The 18,472-nt window shown below is 34.4% G+C and overlaps 3 protein-coding genes across 5 annotated transcripts in view; 2 read left to right on the forward strand and 1 right to left on the reverse strand.

Annotated features, from left to right (window-relative positions):
- Positions 1–5,508, forward strand: part of LOC136028325 (mitochondrial carrier protein Rim2-like) — a 34,735-nt gene extending 29,227 nt beyond the window's left edge. Inside the window, exons 5-6 of the mRNA XM_065706100.1 lie at positions 298–565; positions 2,631–5,508. Coding sequence (XP_065562172.1) covers positions 298–565; positions 2,631–2,851 — 489 coding nt within the window. The 3' untranslated portion in view covers positions 2,852–5,508. The remainder of the gene's footprint in view (positions 1–297; positions 566–2,630) is intronic.
- LOC136028331 (glyceraldehyde-3-phosphate dehydrogenase-like) overlaps positions 1–18,472 on the forward strand; it is a 360,255-nt gene that overhangs the window by 244,537 nt on the left and 97,246 nt on the right. The window lies entirely within an intron of this gene.
- LOC136028357 (mitochondrial 2-oxoglutarate/malate carrier protein-like) overlaps positions 16,094–18,472 on the reverse strand; it is a 58,221-nt gene continuing 55,842 nt past the window's right edge. For all 3 annotated transcript variants that reach the window (XM_065706148.1, XM_065706164.1, XM_065706155.1), the window contains exon 6: positions 16,094–17,075. In XM_065706148.1, the coding sequence (XP_065562220.1) occupies positions 16,844–17,075 (232 nt within the window). In that variant the 3' untranslated portion in view covers positions 16,094–16,843. The remainder of the gene's footprint in view (positions 17,076–18,472) is intronic.

Consider the following 18,472-nt stretch of genomic DNA (forward strand, 5'->3'; position numbering starts at 1 on the left):
AGATAGCTTTTTTGGATTGAATTACCATGCTATTGAGAGTTTATTTTCACATTATAGAAACTTAACATAAAAATTAATTAACAAAAGTAAATTGTTTATCAATCAATGCGGAATTATCTATTTAGTTCAAATTTGACGGAAGGATTTGTTTGTGTTAATGTACTGAAAACATTTCTTGTATTAAAAAAATTGTCTTTCCACGAATAATTTTGCTTCCTAAAAACTTTAGCTCAACTTGCGTTTCTTTTGCTGAAGTTGAGCAACCAAATCAGATTAGAACGGCAATTCTTCTTTCAGGGAATCCCTGGTTTCTATCGTGGAATCACGGCATCCTATTTTGGAATATGCGAAACAGCCCTACATTTTGTTATATACGAATCGATAAAGAAGAGATTGGATAACTACAAGGTCCAAATGGATTCTCCTGTATCTCAATTCGAAGAAGACGAGTGGGTGGATGTAGAGCAATCATCGTGTCCCAAGAAGTCTTTAATACGCTTTCTGGAGTATATGGGAGCTGGAGCAACTTCTAAAACTATTGCTTCATGTGTGGCCTACCCTCATGGTAAATTTTCATCTATACTCGAAATTCATTACACTTTTAATTCTTAAAGTAGTGCGCAAACATGGGTACCCACAAGGGTGGGGTATGGGGTGCCAGTCCCCCGTGGCTGAATGACACTGCTTATAGTGTTATATTTCTGTTATACAGCATTGGAAATGTCGATTAGAGACCAGGTAAGCCACCACCCCCTAAAATTCAGCTTATGGGCGCCCATGTGTGCATACTGTTCAACCAACACAACAATTAATTAATTCTCTGTTTTAAATTATTATTCTCTGTTATAATTATTTCTCTGTTATAATTTAAATTAAATGGTTTTAAATTAATTAATTAAATTAATTCTCTGTTGCTGGATGCTTCTTTCGAATTTCCTTCATTCATTTATTTCAATATGTTTTTTAGTAAAAAAATTACTTTTACTCTCCTGCTCGTATTCCAAATTTTGACGGTAGATGCTATAAATAGCACCATCGATTTTAAAATCGTTTGATTCAGTTGCAAAACAATTAAGAATGTAAAATAGTGTAACTATCTTTTGATATTCTCTTTTTGGCATGCGTAATCACAGCTGGCTTAAACTTTTCTTTATGTATATTCATGCAATTAATGTATTTACATATTTGTAAACACAAGTTTAGGTTCGTTTTAAATTCTTGTAGGATTTAAATGAAGACTGAAGTGGCCGATTACTGGCAATGATGAATCAACAAGGAAAACGTGGCAAAAGGAAATAGTGCAAAGAAAAAAAAACTTGACTTAATATTTACAATTTCAGCTGAAAGTCAGTAATATAGCTGGATATTCAATAACTAAGCGAAAGGAAATGTTTCAATGAAAATTGAACAGAAAAAGTACCACAACAGATCTCGGAAAGTGTAAAAACATGTTCCGGAGTGGGGGGGTGGCAGCCACTGCTCAGAAAAACACCGGATATAGGAAAAATGTGAGGAAAATTTAGAATAAAAGTAAAAAAAAGATATTCTCTCGAAATTTTGTAAAATGTAAAATCTTGGGAAAACGTCAAAATCAAGGGATATTATATATGTTGTCTCTTGGCTAAATGCTGCAATGTCTAAAAGTGTTTATTTTGGGATCACAAATAAAACGTAGAAGTATGGACATATTTCGGGATCATCGTGATATTTGTATATTTCGATGCTCAATTACCAGAGCTTATTTAATATAGTATGAAGTTCGCAGAAACTAAACAACATCAAAGAAAATTCTTCTTTTTTTTGAAATGTTAACCTCTTCTCTTTGTCAATGGTATTTAAGGATTTTTTCCTTTAGAATTGTGGGAGTTTCTGTTCTGCTTTTTGAAACTGAACCTACAAGTATTTAAGATGAGTTCTTCCTCTCAGCGAAATAGATATTGTTGTATAGGCTATTATTTCGTTTGACAACCAAAGAAAATTGTTAGAAGTTGCTTCTTTAAAAAAAAAGCTGCTTCGGTCCTTCGTGGTTATCATGTGTGCTGAAGGTTATCAAAACGATGTATTATGCGATATATACGATTATACGATAATGTATTATACGAGAAACACTCTTGAATTGAAGTTTGGTTAATGCTAATGAAATAAAACAAAATATGATGAAAATGTAGTACTTTATTAGCAAAATTGTAAAAATTGCAACAAAGAATTACGGAAAGGGGGCCGCCCAGAGCGCATTATATTAAATACTTAACCTAAAATAACCCAACCAAAATATCAACTAAATATTTCATTAAAATATAGCTACAATGTATTTTCCCAGCGAGTTGAAGCTAATTGTCTGGTATTAACACCGTAAAAAACGGATAATGTCTCATGTTCGCAATCCAAATTCTCGAGGGTTTTATCGTATCATATATAAGTACCGATTTTTTTTTTACGATCTTTAATTTACCCTCTTCTTATATTACCTTCATTGCCCCATGCATGAGCACGCCTACCTAAAGTCCGTCCTCTAGGGGACAGAGAAAGTTATCTTAGGGAAGGAACTTCCCCTTCTCTATATGCAGGCATCTTAATATCCCATCCCTTACATTTGCAATTGTTTTGTCAAATGACTTCTTTTCTTACAGAAGTTGCTCGGACACGACTTCGTGAAGAAGGAAGCCGTCATAGTGGGTTCATTAACTGTCTTATAAATGTATACCGGGAAGATGGCTACCGAGGTTTATACAGAGGCCTTGGAACTCATTTAATAAGACAGATCCCAAATACCGCTATTGTACTTGCAACCTACGAAGGCTGTGTTTACCTATACACGCGCTACAACGAATCATCTGTTGAAACTAATTAATTCTTGTTATGTGACAGGGCAGTTTGCCGAGGATCTGTCTGCATACTATTGTAATTTTGTGTATAGAAGAGTTTTATCTGCTAGTATTTGCTTTCAAATGATAGTCAGAGCGATTTTTACCTGATTGATTAGTGACAGAGGACTGATCGGAATAGTTTGTTTTTTCTCTGTTTTCTGGGTTTTGTTTTTTGTGATCATATTTTTTAATATGTTGCGTCAGCTGCAACCAATGCTTTTAGTCTCACGTAACAGTTTTCTTTCCCAAAGTTACTTTAAATAAAGTTTGACAAAAACGAATAGAATATGAAGGAAAAATATATATAAAAAAGTTATTTTATTTTTCCATTGGGTAACTGTCAAAATTTAATGATTTATTTTTCATGTGATGACTAGAAAAAAAAGAACTATTCATATATAGCAAATTCCCTGGAACAAACACGCTTCTTTGACACCAAGCTTCTGTAACTATAATCTTTTTTGCTTTTTATATTTGAGTTTGATGGCAGTCATGGATCTCAACTTCATTGACTGTATACTGGATCAGTTCAGTATTAGTTGTTGTTTTTTTTTTGTTTTTTTTTTTTTACAAAAATTTTGTTTCTGATTCTGGTTTTGATAGATTAGAAAACATTTAGTCTGTGAAATCGTAACTTCTGTTTGAAATTTGCTGTGAAAACAAATTCTACAGCTTTTCGTAACATCTAAATCCAAAATCCCAGAATTCATGTGCTTTAACTTCATTTTGTTCTGTCGTGCTTCCTAGTCTTAACAGGCTTTTTTTTTATTTTTTTATTTAAGTTTGTGTACTTCTTGACAAGACTATCAATTTTGGTGATTCAAATGAATTTGAGTGACGATCATACCCGCTCATAAACACTATGTTTTATATTATTGAAGGCAAAGTCATATCCTGGGGGGAGTAGTACCATGGAGATACCATGTTTGCACCCCCTTGTTTGACTTGTGAAAAAGCAACAAAAACGCAAATCAACATATTTTTCGTGCGCTTTTTGTAACCCTACTCTTCCTCCTCCCCTCCCCTGAACAAATATCCTGGATACGCCCTTGAGTAAAGACCAAGTAAAATCTACTTTCGGCAGCTACTGTTGGGATACCAAATGACGCGAGTACCAGAAATTGACAGTCTTTCTTCTACATAACACTCTTTGCCCCCCAGTATTTTAAGCTTCTAATGTTGTTTATGTTTTCTAATCTCCAGAAGATATGTTCACGTATTAATAAGGGTTGGTAATGCTATTTTTAATTTTATTTTTTTTCAATTTGAAGGGTTTTTTACCTTTTTGTCCGTCGTAAAAGAAGCAATAAAAACAGAATTAAATTTAGTATGGCCTAGTTCGCCAATGGATTGTTCTATAATTTTTATATTGTTTAGTCTTACTCCTTAAACAAAAACAAAGTTTTACTAAAGAAGATTGGTTTTACTGTCAACCCTCACTAATGTTTTAAACAAGCTCGGAAATCCTCAAGTGCGAATTTTTGTTAAATCAAATACCTTTTCTGCAGTCAAAAATATATTTCCGTATGATATTCCCACAGGTCGCCATATTGCGGAATGCGCGGGAAGGGTCTGAACTATCCAAATATTTTCATGGCTAATTAACTCAAAAATTGTAAAATTCGACTTTATGTCGAATAAGTTTCAGCTCAATACTTGGCTCGATCATTGCATGGTAATCCCTATCTTTATCCAGTTGTCTGAAGAGATTCCAGGATGTCCGGCTGTTAGAAAAGTATGTTTGCTGATTATTTTTATCATTTGAAAAATGATTCCTCATCTGAAAACTTTTGGAAGCTAGTGTGCTATGACTGGCTAATTTCCTGATCTTCACATCGGTTTATATCAAAGTACCCGTTTGAGAGGGTTCGGTGAATAAGCAAAATTCAGCTTTAAGGAGAGTCCTCTGGTAATTCTGTTTTATTATATATAGTTTTTAGCAGAGGTGTCATTTTGGGAGGGGGAAAGATGCCCCTTCCCCAATAATTTGGAGAACAAAATTATTATATATCCATGTCCCTTGACTATCCGGATGTGGACCCCTCTTGCCCCCTCCCCCCCAATGAAATGCTGGTACTACGCCCCTGGTTTTAGTCAAGAGATTTAACAAATGTCTTTCCTCTATTAGGGAATGGTTTGCGTCATGATTAGATTCTTTGTTTGCTTCTGAAAGATCTTATTCGATTCTTTTCATATAGGTGAAAAAAGGTCTGAAAAAATATGTTGCATTCTTCAAAATAAGATAAATTTAAATTCAAATGCTGGGTAAGTTTTTGTGCAATCTTCAGTACAAAATTGCCTCTGGGTGAAGAGTATAATACATTTTGTCCATTTCCATCGTTTATAACCAAAGGATTCAAACAGTTTGGAAGTAATAGTTAATGTTACAACAAACAGTCGTTGTTGCAACCCAGTAAAGGTGTTACAACAAACTGAAAGTAATAAAACTAAGTAGAAGTAGTATTAAGCATAAAATAATTATTTAATCCAAGGCTAGCGGTGAATAACACAGATTTTTTTTTATTCTTTTTTAAGTGAAAGTTGTTATTTATGTTTATATAGAGGAAAGTTGATTTTTCTATTTGTGATATCGTTTTAGTTTTAGATGCTCTATTGTTTTTGCAATAAATTATTCTACATACATTTTTTTAGAATGACCTGTTACGAAAAGACATTAGTTTAGAGGGTCGAGGCAGTATCCGGGGAGGGGTACGGTGTTTAAAACCCCCAACCCTGTAATTATTGTTTGACTTAAACGTACCAAAAATCTATATAACCAAATTTTGATTCGTTTTTTTTGTAGCCCCTCCCCGAACAAAATCCTGGATACGCCGTTGGTAGGGGTCAAGTGAAAAAGAGGGTGCTAACTGGTATTCACATATCTGATTTTAGATGTTTCTTTTAACAAACAAAATTAATTTAAGTACTTGGATATGAGTTTCTTTTGTCTTCTAAAAAGAAAGGCTGAGAAATTGAGGGAGATAGCAACAAAAAATTGTGCATAGGCCATCTCACGATTTTTCAACTGTTTTTCGGGAAACTCCATCAGCGACGGCTTTGATTTCTCTCGTCGTCATCTTACAATGACGAAACTTCTGTGGCGGAATCAGAAGCTCACTTATTCTGGATATCTTTTTAATCGATAACAGGACATCCGATTGCTTAGACTATTAACCTAAGGACTTTTTTCTGATCGGCTAGAAAGTCATATCCTCAAGTCCTGGGCCAAGGAAATCCTAATCCACAGACAAAAAAGTGTTTGCTGACCCTTAAAGGATCTAAAAACATTTTCCTTCCGAACAGCTTGAAACCTATATCCATAAGTCCTTGAGCCAAGGCAAAAAAAAATGAGGGGGGAGGGGGTAAAGGGGCCCCTTAAGATGTGCTTAGAAAACGATTTTTTATTGGCTCTTAAGTCCTTGAACCAAGGGATTTTCAGTTCACAAAAAAATTTGTTTTGCTTTTCTGGATCCAAGGGAACCCGAATGTACAAACAGCTTTTTAGGTTGGATCACCTAGTAGTTATAAAAATTGGAAAATTACAAAATATTTTTTTTCTGGTCAGCTCGAAAGTAATATCTGCAAGTCATTGGGCCAAGGAGAACCCAATACAAAATAAAATTGATAAACAAAAAACTAATGAATTTGCACAAAAAAAGGTTTTCTGAACAAATTGAAACTTGTGTCCGCCAGATCCTGTGTCAAAGGATTCTTATTGCAAAAAAAAATATCCGAAAGATTCGTGACACCCAATAACAGGCCAAAAAATTATGCGTCTGTTTCTGGCTTGTAAAATTATATTAAAAATTCCCTAGGCAAATGCAGAAAAAAATAATTTGAAAGTAAATTTGGTTGTATTGATTCGTGATATTCGAAAATGAAACCAAAATCTGTTTTACCTTTTATAGAGCATATAGAGTGGATTAGGGACACCTCAACGAAAACAAATATTTGAAGCAAAGTTTGACTATATCAACCTAAATTTGTAGTTTTCTTCTATTGACTTGAAAGTTTACAGGGTATTTAGACATGCCCAAGGGAACCACAATCGAGACAATTATTTGGAAACAAATGGGGTTGTATTGATTGGGGACGTCTGATTTTTTATTTTATCAAGACAACAAAGCAAATTACTGAGACATGGATTTATTTAAGCACGCTAGTAGTTACAACAAAATAGAGTAAGATAACTTCTTTTTAATAAAATGATGGATTAAGGCACATCTATGTTTAAGGGACCGCACAGAACTCAGAATTTCTTCAGCCCCATAGAAGACAACCAATTATGAAGATTAATAATCCATATGATTTACTTCCCTTCCTTCCCCTCCACCCAGAAATTTATAGTGAAAAAATTATTTGAGGATAATTGCACAAAGCTGGGGCTGAACACATATTTTGATTAAATAGTCAAATTTTTTCTAAATTTAAATTGTAATCCAATATTTCAGCGTAAACACTGAAACAACTAGTAAATATTCTTAGCATTACACTGTCTTAAAGTTGTGACAAGTAAAATACGAACAGAAATAAATTCAAAAACTTTCAAAAAATAGACAAAGGATTTGAAGGAGCGAATTCATTTATTCATTCATGATAATTTCTGCTCCTTTGAAGTCTGACTTTTCATATGGCTTTGTTTCCGATCGTTTTAGCCTTTGATCTTGTTCTTTACTTTTCTTAGGGAATTTTAAAATTAATACAAGAAAGTAATTTTTCGGCAGATTATTAAATGAACTTGGCCCTTTTCTGATAGAAAACAGGGTTTCATGTCCTGTTTTTCTTGTTTCAGTCAAGCTCATTTTTTGAATTTTTTACGTTTCTTCCTCGTTCCATAGTTGGGTTTTAAACGTATGTAATGTACTATCAGCTGTATCTATTTTTTTTTGTTTCACCTTTTTTGAGACGATATTTATAACGATGCAAGTTCGAAAAAAACTTCTTTTATTCACGGTTTTTTCGACTTCCCTATTATTTAATAGTTCCTTGCTTTGCTGACAAGAAAGAGCCAATTTATCATCTATTTATTTCTATGCGTGGAAAGAAGCCTAACGTGGTAAAAAAAAAAAAAAAAAAAAAAAACACTGCTTGAATACGCATGTCCAGTTTAGGGACCACAAGCGCATAACATCAATGACCTTAAAGATGAAATACAAACGGTGCAAAATTGTCCTGAAACATCATTCTTGGAACCAAACAGGTCACTTGCGTATCTGCCTTCTCTGCGCTATGAATTCCAACCCCCTAAAGAACGTATATGCCATCTGATGAGCAAATTTGGGCACTCTGTGATTCTGTGTACTAAGCATCGCTTACTAATACCCTTTGTGACTACATTCAACATAAATACACACCACAAGAATAAGCTTGAAGCAATGCGCTGCAGGCAATTACAGAAGTGATTTTTGTCAGATGAATCTTGAAACAGCATGAATAAAAAAAAATATATTTCTTCGTAACAGGAAATGACCCCGACAACTATACTGATAACTAATTAATAATCCATTAAATAGTATGTTTAATATTTTATTCAGTAGACTTTAGAATTTAGATAGCATAATTGAGTATATCCGAATATTAAGTTGCTAACATGCCTCGTTGCGTGGAAAATCCTACAGTTAGTTGAGAAGTGGCACACCTTTTTGTTCGATTAAAAAAAAACACACACACACAAAAAAAAAAAAACAACAACTAGCGTTTTTAACTGAAAGCAAGGAGCAACATTAAAACTTAAAACAAACAGAAATACGTATATGAGGGGGTTCGCTCCCACGTCAATACCTCGCTCTTTACGCTAAAGTTCGAATTTTGTTCCAATTCTTTAAAAATGACCTCTGAATCACAAAGGACGTTTAATTAGAATAAAAATGTCCTTGTTAAAGTATTAAAAAAAACTTCAGCGTAAAGAGTGAGGTATTGACGAGGGGGCAAACCCCCTCATATGCGTAATAATTTCTGTTCGCTTTAAGCTTTAATGTTTTTCCTTACTTTCAGTTGAAAAAACTTGATTTTTTATTTAATTTCTGATCGTTTTTTAAATAATGCTAGGAAATCCAGTGCCTCCTTCATGGAAATTTCTCTTCTTCTATGAAAAATTTCTCCATGAAAATATCATCTCACGTAACCCTCTCCCCCGTAACTGTAACCCTCTCACCAGAAGGATCCCTCCAGAAAACGTCTTTATACTTCCCAATAACCAATACTACATGTAAATAACGGACAAAGTTCATAATTTGCGGCCCTTTCCCCGGGGACTGTGGGGGATTAAGTCATCCTCACAGACATAGTTATTAGATTTTTCGATTATGCTGAACAAAATGGCTATCTCAGAATTTTGATCGGGTGACTTTGGGGAAAATAGAGCGTTGGAGGGGGCCAGGTTGCCCTCTAATTTTTCGATCACTTAAAAAGGACAGAACTTTTGATTTCCGTTCGAATCAAATCGGTTACTATTGAGCCGGGTCGCTCCTACTTACAGTTCGTTTCCACCAAGTGTTTGATAAGGTTTTATTTGCAATAATATGGAGGACCTTTGTTCTGTGACACTTAACTAAAGCAGTGAGTTTGATAGGTGCCTGTCTGACATTTTAGACACTTGTTAAAAAACCTTACAAATAAGCAAAAAAAATCCTTTAAATTACCTAGCATTACCTACAAACAGAAAGCTAAAATTATCCATGCATTGTACTTAACATGTTTCATTATCAATGGTTTTCCTATTTGAATACCTCATTTTATTGAAATACTACGTGAACTAAAGGTAATTAGGTTAATAGTTACTTTTCCCAGGTGTTCTCTGGCAGTAATTAAATCTAACAAATGTGCTGTTTAAGACCGTCTAAGGTTTTTGGAAATCCATTACATCATTTGAGGCAAGGATTTTGGTAAGGGAGGAGGGGCAAGAATCTCCACGCTAGTGAAGTGATTTAATGAGAAAAATATTTTTGAATGTTGCGAGTATAGTCAATTAGTAATTGCAGGTGTTTTCTTTACTAGTGATTCTTCAAAATTTTCCACTGCACAATTTATTGTTTAATATAAGCGCGAATAAATGATAGCTTTTATTTCCCTAACATTCTAATGTTTTATCATGTCACATTTGTGATAGAACATTCCTTATTGAAGCGTTAACTAAAGAAGCATAACTTTACTGTTAACAGTTTGAGCTAGGTGAGCGGTGGTGGACCACTTCGGATAGCTTTTATTCATTTTAAGTTTTGATGCCACTCTTCACTTTTAATTGAATAAAAGATTACTTTTTAAGTACAATTTATGTTTCTTCGTAATATGTTCAGAATTATGCTTTAAATATCACCTAAATATCTGTTATTCTCTTCAACCCGCGCTGTTTACGCTAAAGTTTAACTGTTGCATCAGACTGTTTTGAGAACGAGGATAAGCTTTTGTTTTTATTTTTATTTTCTTTACACAATTAAATGGGGCACCCAATGCCAAACGTGGACTCTTTACCCTTTTCTCAAATCCTGGTCATAACGCTTCAATATTTAAAAACCAATACTTTTTGTAAAAAAAAACAACAAAAAAACTATCTACAACAAGAGGAGCCCTTTCCAGCACCCATGTTACGCATTTAACTATATAGGCTACCTCCAAATATAATGAGTTCTGGGGTTGCATCCCCCATCCTATTTGCGAAAATATCAATGGAAAATTTAGAATTTTCCCCCACGCTGATGCTTCCCTAAAAGGACACAATCATACTTTCAAGATAATAGCTGGTGCACTACTTTGCAATACGATATGACAACTAATATTACGATATAAACGTTCTATATCCATTTATACTGTATATATTCTATATTGTATGCGTTTACAGACAAAAAACTACTGTGCAGCAGCTTGACCAGGGCGGGATTTAAGCTTTAATACTTCTAGGCCCAAGCGTTTTTTGCCGCTCCATTTTTGTGAGATTTTTGAGTAAATCCCCGAAAATTTGGGGGTTATGGGAGCACTGAAGAGAACGCAACTGATAAGCCAAAAGTAATGGAAGAGAGCGGTGATGCCAAACTCTCAGCTGTCATTCTTGGGAGGCATCTGACAGTTTATAAGTGGCCACGGAACTCCTGTGTTGTTTTAAAATAACTTTTATGTTGACAGGCAGTGTCGCGGCAGAGTACACCTGGCACTTTGACGACAAATCTCATCAGTCCAGTTTTGTTAAGAAAAAATCTCTCAGTGATAATTTGATACGTCACCTGGCATTGTGCGCCTTTAGGTCCGAACCTTGTGGGCTTATTGGTAAATCTAGGCCTAAGTGTGACCTCTGAAACCGGGAGATTTTTTCAAAAGTTTTTTTTTAGAGTATATACCGATGGAATTTTTGCTTAATTTTGCGGAACAAAGTGGTAGAACTGGGCACTTTACTGTGAAGCGATCTCTTTTGCTACTTAAAAGAATACCAAACTTTATGTTTTCGTTTGAACGAGTCTTCCCAGAAGTTGTATGTCCGCTAGTTCCGTATAGTAACCCCTTGAAAAAAATTTAAATACATCCGTGACCATCCTTCTCGAAAAAACTACGAAATTTCATATTCCTATAAATAGGAGCATGAAACCTCGTTCGAAGGTTCTCAGACATATAAAATACCTCTCATCAACATCGTGTACTCTTATGGGGAGATTTTTTTTTCATTTATATTTTTTTTTTAGCTACGCAAATGTTCTTATGCCAACAATTTCTGATATTACATTTAAAATTCCTGAATTCTGTATATTTGCAGTCAGCAAAAACAAAGACTTAATTTTGTTATCTAGGATATAATTATTATCAATATTCTGGTTTAAGAATTTCGGTTTCTATTCACCAGGGTCGCTATTTACACACCGTTCATTACCATGAATGGTTTCAAAGTCACGGGCCACTGATAGTTTTCAGACTTTTTCTGACATCGTTTTCGAAGGGTTTCAGGCTCATTTTGGGAGTATTCAAATCCCTCCAACTCCTCCCAATATCAACGGATCCGGTCAGGATTTAAAATAAGAGCTCTGAGACACGATATCCTTCCAAACATCAAATTTCACTAAGATCCCATCACTCCTTCGTAAGTTAAAAATACCTCTTTTGTAATTTTTGCAGAATTAACCCTCTTCCTCCCAGCTCCCCCGAAGAGAGCGAATCCGCTCCAGTTATGTCAATCACGTATCTAGGACTTACGATTATTTTTACCACCAAGTTTCAACCCGATACCTCCACTCTAAACGTTTTCCAGGATTTTAGTCCCCTCCCCCTCCAACTCCCCCCAATGTCATCAGATCCGGTCGGGATTTAAAATAAGAGCTCTGAGGCACAATATCATTCCAAACATCAAATTTCATTAAGATCCAATCACCCGCTCATAAGTTAAAAATACTTCATTTTTTCCGAATTAACCGGCCCCCCACTCCCCCCCCCAGATGGTCAAATCGGGAAAATGACTATTTCTAATTTAATCTGGTCCGGTCCCTGATACGTTTGCCAAATTTCATCGTCCTAGCTTACCTGGAAGTGCCTAAAGTAGCAAAACCGGGACTTTAGGTTTCCCCCTTCCAACTCCCCCCAATGTCATCAAATCCGGTCGGGATTTAAAATAAGAGCTCTGAGACACAATGTCATTCCAAACATCAAATTTCATTAAGATCCAATCACCCGCTCATAAGTTAAAAATACTTCATTTTTTCTATTTTTGGCGAATTAACCGGCCCCCACTCCCCCCAGACGGTCAAATCGGGAAAACGACTATTTATAATTTAATCTGGTCCAGTCCCTGATACGCTTGCCAAATTTCATCGTCCTAGCTTACCTGGAAGTGCCTAAAGTAGCAAAACCGGGACCGACAGACAGACAGACAGACCGACAGAATTGGCGATTGCTATATGTCACTTGGTTAATACCAAGTGCCATAAAAACTGTTGTTTGTTTGTTCATTTTTTTCTTCTTAAATCACATTTATTGCTTCTAGTGAAAGTTGCCACTTAGATTTCACACATGTAGAAACCAAGTAGGATATTAACCTTTTTTTGGTTCAAAGAATATGCACTTCTTTAAATATTAAAAACGAAAGTTAATCATCAATAAATGCGAATACAAGTAGAGATTTAGGTGAATTCTCCATTGCAATAAGTTGTTAAAATTCTTAGTATTTTTAGCCCTTTTCTTCTTTGTTTCCTGCTGAGACTAGGAAACAAATCTCGTCAATACAAAATAGCTTTGATGTCTATACTTTCAATTTCGCAAGTAGGCCACTTTTGTTTTTAAAGTGATGTATTTTCTATCTAACTCAGCAAACATAGGTCGCTCTTTGGGCGTTTTCTAGACAAACTGCCCGTCTTTAAAGGCTTGCCTGCGTAATTATTGATGTAGTCACTTCAATTGTGGTCATAAGCTAAGTAGATTAGCTTTCGAGGAACTGGCAGCTCTGTTAAACACACCACATCCATATACACGCCAGTCTGGTCTTTCATTTGTTTTACATGGTAATGATCTATTTTCGTATTATAAGTCTATGATTTATTATTTCCTAACAATTTCGACGTGACTCACTCAGTCCTACCTAATAGTCCAAATAATTTCTTCTTATAAAATAACTTTCTAGGAATTTGTAAATACTTTGACTCCAATCATCGTGTATTTCTAACCATTGAGTTTTTTTTTTTTTTTTGTTGCTACATTGCGGTTTTAAATATAAATTGAAATAAACGATCTTCCCCAATTGACAATGCTGTCCATCGCACGCAATCTATTTCTGGAATAAGGTGATAAAAATGATCGCTAGCTATATTAATTCGAGATTCACTTGGAGTTCAGAAAACTACTTCTGTTTGTGAGGGCCACGAGCTTACTATTAACACAAAGAAAGACATTTAAGCCTGTTTAATATTTCCTTACGAATTTGTTTATTTTTGCTAAGATTAGCACATATACTCTTATAGTACAGCAGAAGACACCTTAGGAATTATTTTCGGAGGGAGGGGGGGATTTACCAACACACCAAATTTATATATATATATATATATATATATATATATATATATATATATATATATATATATATATATATATATATATATATATATATATATATATATATATATATATATATATATATATATATATATATATATATATATATATATATATATATATATATATATATATAGGTTAGGACGTCTTATAACTTCTCTAATATTCTACATAATCTTTTGCTTTTGAATCAGTACAATGGGAAATTCCATGACAGTTCATTTGCCAAAGCTTTTGGTCCTACACACTGTGCAATTTTTTATCGTTTATTAAAATAAGCTGTTCAAACACCAATCATGAACTCCAATTTCTTAACTTTAGATATATAGTAGATGAGTTGCTATTTGTATGTTCTTAACCGTCGTAATATGTCTTTGACATATCCCCCCCCCCAAAAAAAAACAAGAAATTATAATAATAAAAAGGGCGATTAATAAAAAAGGAAAGAATCAAATTAAAACAAAGAGTACATAATCAGTCTCACTTGATTCCCCTGTTTTATTTTATTATGTAAGACGGTTTTGGCTCTACCCCCCCCCCGTCCATAGCCATAGAAGTTTCAATTAAAATTTCGAAGTGCAGAAATCTTTGTGTGAGCTTAATTCATGATGTTAATCCAAAGCCACCAATCTTTCCACTGTTTACTTAAGATTAATACTATTTTTGAAGATTATCATGGAATGTTATCTTTTTAATGCTTTTCAAGGTAGATTATAAAGAGTGTATTTATCTTATTTAAATTGAGCGATCCTTCGCTTCAGCATAACGACAATAAAAACAAGTAAGATGGGAGGAGGAGATTTACCCAGCTCTTTCATGCTGAAGAGATGTATCTTCTTCCAGTTCTTAAGGATTCCATACCACACAAAGACTTATAGGTGACGCCGTGGGAGTCTTAAAGAATTATTTAAACGTTCAACGCATTCGGTACAATCCATATAAACAGTCAAAAAGGTCGTTTGGGTACAGGTACTAAGTGTGTAATTAAAACCCTTTCCTAATTTTTCCCAGGGCAGGAGAGGAGGCTAATACGTCTACATGAGCCCATGCTTGTTGGATCGCCATTTGATTCAGGTATATGAACGACATGGGCGAGTTTCCGTCAGTACAGAAAGGTTCCTTAGCAAAAATAATACAAAAAGATCCTTCTGAACCATTGCTGGCGCTTAGGACGTCAAATTGACGTTACAGTTTCTGGTTCTTTCTTTTTTACAAGGACGAGTAGCAAGCTTTTCACCCACCTTCCTGCTGCGGGAATTAATCCTTGGGCCTTTTAATTCCAAGCAGAGCACCAATTCTCTGTGCTACCATAAGGTCCTAGGAAAAATGCAGTCGGAAAGCAATGACAAAGGTCCAGCTAATTCGGCAGAGCAGGAGATGTTTGGTTTCACTAAGAAGTATTAAAAAGTAAGGACATGTCCGTCAAATATGACTGTTGACACACTAATGGGATAATAGAGATCGTTTACAAACATGAACATCAATAGTTAAAGAAAACAAAGTTACTTTTCCTGTTTTGAATTCTAATTTTAAAGAACTTTGGTTTACAGAAGGACGTTAAATGGATTTGGCTCAGGAAGCAAAAAACTACCAATAACATCGACAAGTTTTGGCTATATCATAGAAGTCCAAATATATCAACCAGAAGGAACATACTACCTATAAAAAATCTTGTGGCTCTAAAACTTTTGTTCATTTTTACTAGTTTAAAATTTTACACAGGAACTCAGAACCTCACGCTTTCACTATTATAGCTAATATAAGATTATTAACCTACATAAAAATGTAAGGTCATTTTAAGGGATGCAGTAAAGAAAAAAAGAAAAATTTATAAGCAATTGCAGTATATAACTCAATAATGTGGATATATTTTGGTTTAGAATTACACGAAATCATATTCGGTAGTCCTTGAGCTAGACGTACTGAAATATTTTTAGTCACAATCACAATTGGTCTCCTCAAATCCTACGTAGTAAATGCGTCCCAGCAAACATAACCAGTGGACAAGAGTCCTTAGAAGGGACTAAAGAAAATAACAAATTGTTTTCAAAATAGTTCTGAGATATACCCTTTTGTTTTGAATATAGCGATGCTAGGTGTACTGAAATGAATATTGATACATGAGTCCTCCTATTTGTTCATAACTTAATTAGGTAAAGATAAAACGAAGAGCAAAGAACCACAACAATTACAAATAACACATCCAATAACAGCATTTTTAGGATCTATTCAAAAAAAAGAAGCAAAAACAAAAAAACAACAAAGTTTAAAGTGATCAGTGAACACAGAGCTTTGAGCTATAACAATAAGATCTATAAGGTTCAATATTCATGGTGCCCCTTCCAAGGCCACAAGTTCCAAATAAAAATTTATCAACAAGCTTTATTTATTTTTTTAAATGTTCTTCCTATTGATTAATGCTTGAAGGCCAGTTTATGTCTTAACACTGACTGTGCAATATTTTTTCTTATTTTTATGCACCAGCCGTCATTTTACTTATTTAGTTATCCACGAATAGGCTTGATTCTCTTTTTGTTAAAAAATTACCAAGAGTTAACCTATAAGAAAACACGCTGGCACAACGCCAGTTCTGATTACCTGAAGGAGGAAGTACTTGGGAAAAAAAGAATGGAAATTAACTTAGTTTGGCACCTAAATCGTCTTCAGGGGATGGTTATTTCATCTTATAAGGTTCAACCAAAAATTAATAATTGGATTGGGCAAAGCAGTAGCAATACACCACGCACAATCAGTGTTTATGACAAAAAAAATGTAGAAGGATAGAGTATCTGCAAGATCCTTAACACCTCCCCAGACATGACTTTTTAATCATAATTTTTGGAAGGGTTAAAATAAACTCTTCTAAAACTCAGCATTCGGAACTTGCGACCTTTAGATGCAGCAACCAGAATATTTAAACATACGCTAAACCAATGAAAACGGTTAAAAAAGTAAATTTAAAGGCCGCTGCTACGGTGGCTATAGTCTCCCATCACTAGCTGTCTGTACATTGTATTCATCTTTTCCAATACAATGAATGTGAGTACGGTATGGGGTCCCAAACGGGCGTAATATGGAGTGAATCCTTTCCAAAGAGAAAATATGCCTTCATTTTTGACGACTCTGCTAAGGACGTCAATAGCACCTTTGTATTCGGGTTTACCATCAATCATTTTCATGTTCTGGAGTCTAGAATATAAATAAAAACTAAAATAAGTACTTGCAACGGGTTTCTAGCAAATAGAACGTAATTTTTAAGGATATACTTAATACTGAGAATATGATTTCCAATTCGCAAGAAGGGATCAGTATAGAAGGATACAAAGTTCCTTTTTTTTATAAAATACTAAGACTGTAATACACTTAATTTCCATTATAGTCACAATAGGTTTTAGCTTACGTCAAAAGCTGTGCACAGTAGTATTGAAAGACTATAGACCCGTGGTTCTCAACCAATTTTTGGCCATGTCCCACCTAGACCTTTCTATGATCCTGATTCCCCCCCTCGTGATATTCCAATTTTTTATTCATAATTTTACGTGTGTTCAACACGTAAACAGCTGTTTCAACTGTAGCACTTTTTTTAAGCAGCAATTTTCAGAAAAACATAGTACTGATATAGCATTTTTCTCTAAAAAGAGAAAAATAAACAGTTTCTTTTTTTTCTATTTGTAACCATTTTCTTCCCTTTCCTTTCCTTTTCCCCCACAAATGCGTATTTTGCTTATACAACACTTCCTAGAACTTGGCGGAAATGGGTAGCCTTTTAGTTATTTGAGACATTTTGACAACAAATAGTCTATGTCATCAGTTTATGCAGTCAGTTGAAAACAAACTAGCACTAAAGCAGTAGCTTTAGTTAAGTTGTAGGAATGGGGCTACCCTCCCCCATATAAATGTTTATCCCCCCCTCCTGGTGTGCTGACGCCATTTAAAGCAAAACTATAGAAGAAAAAAAAAGGCAAGGGACGCTTCTTATTACTAATTCTAAATTTTCGTTGTTTTGCAGCTTAAAATAGCCTTAATTATTTCCTAGAAAACGTGTGAAAAGACAAATCAGAAGAAGAATACTCCTTTAATAGTAGTTTGCAAATTTTGACGGCGCTTCACAGCAGAAATTACTGTTCTAGGCTAGCCACCGTGTTCAACCTTAACCACATAAAAAACAACAAACTTTTGCTTATAACCTTGGACTATATGCAAGCATTAGCAAGGGGTGAGGGGAGGGTAAAAACAGTTAAACTTGAAGGGATTTAAAAATCCATTAAAAGGCGAAGTTTCAAGAACAACAATTCATTAGTTTAATGCAGTAAATATTTTTTGGTATAATGTTTTTTCCCACGAGGACACAAACTTACTGTCACTCAAAAAATAATGCATTACGTATCTTATATATTTTACTTGAAAATAACTTCTTATAATGTTCACCTATATCTTGCATAATAATACCTACTTATATTTTACATTTCTATACAATTATTTTGCTTCCTAATTTCACTTATTTCCTTGTCCTTGCATAAAGTACGACTAAAACAATAATAAAAATACTCCAGTGTTTGGTTGATTCCTAGTACAGCCAATGAAGA

This window comes from Artemia franciscana, chromosome 1, assembly GCF_032884065.1.
Source record: "Artemia franciscana chromosome 1, ASM3288406v1, whole genome shotgun sequence".
Classification (NCBI taxonomy): Eukaryota; Metazoa; Arthropoda; class Branchiopoda; order Anostraca; family Artemiidae; genus Artemia; species Artemia franciscana.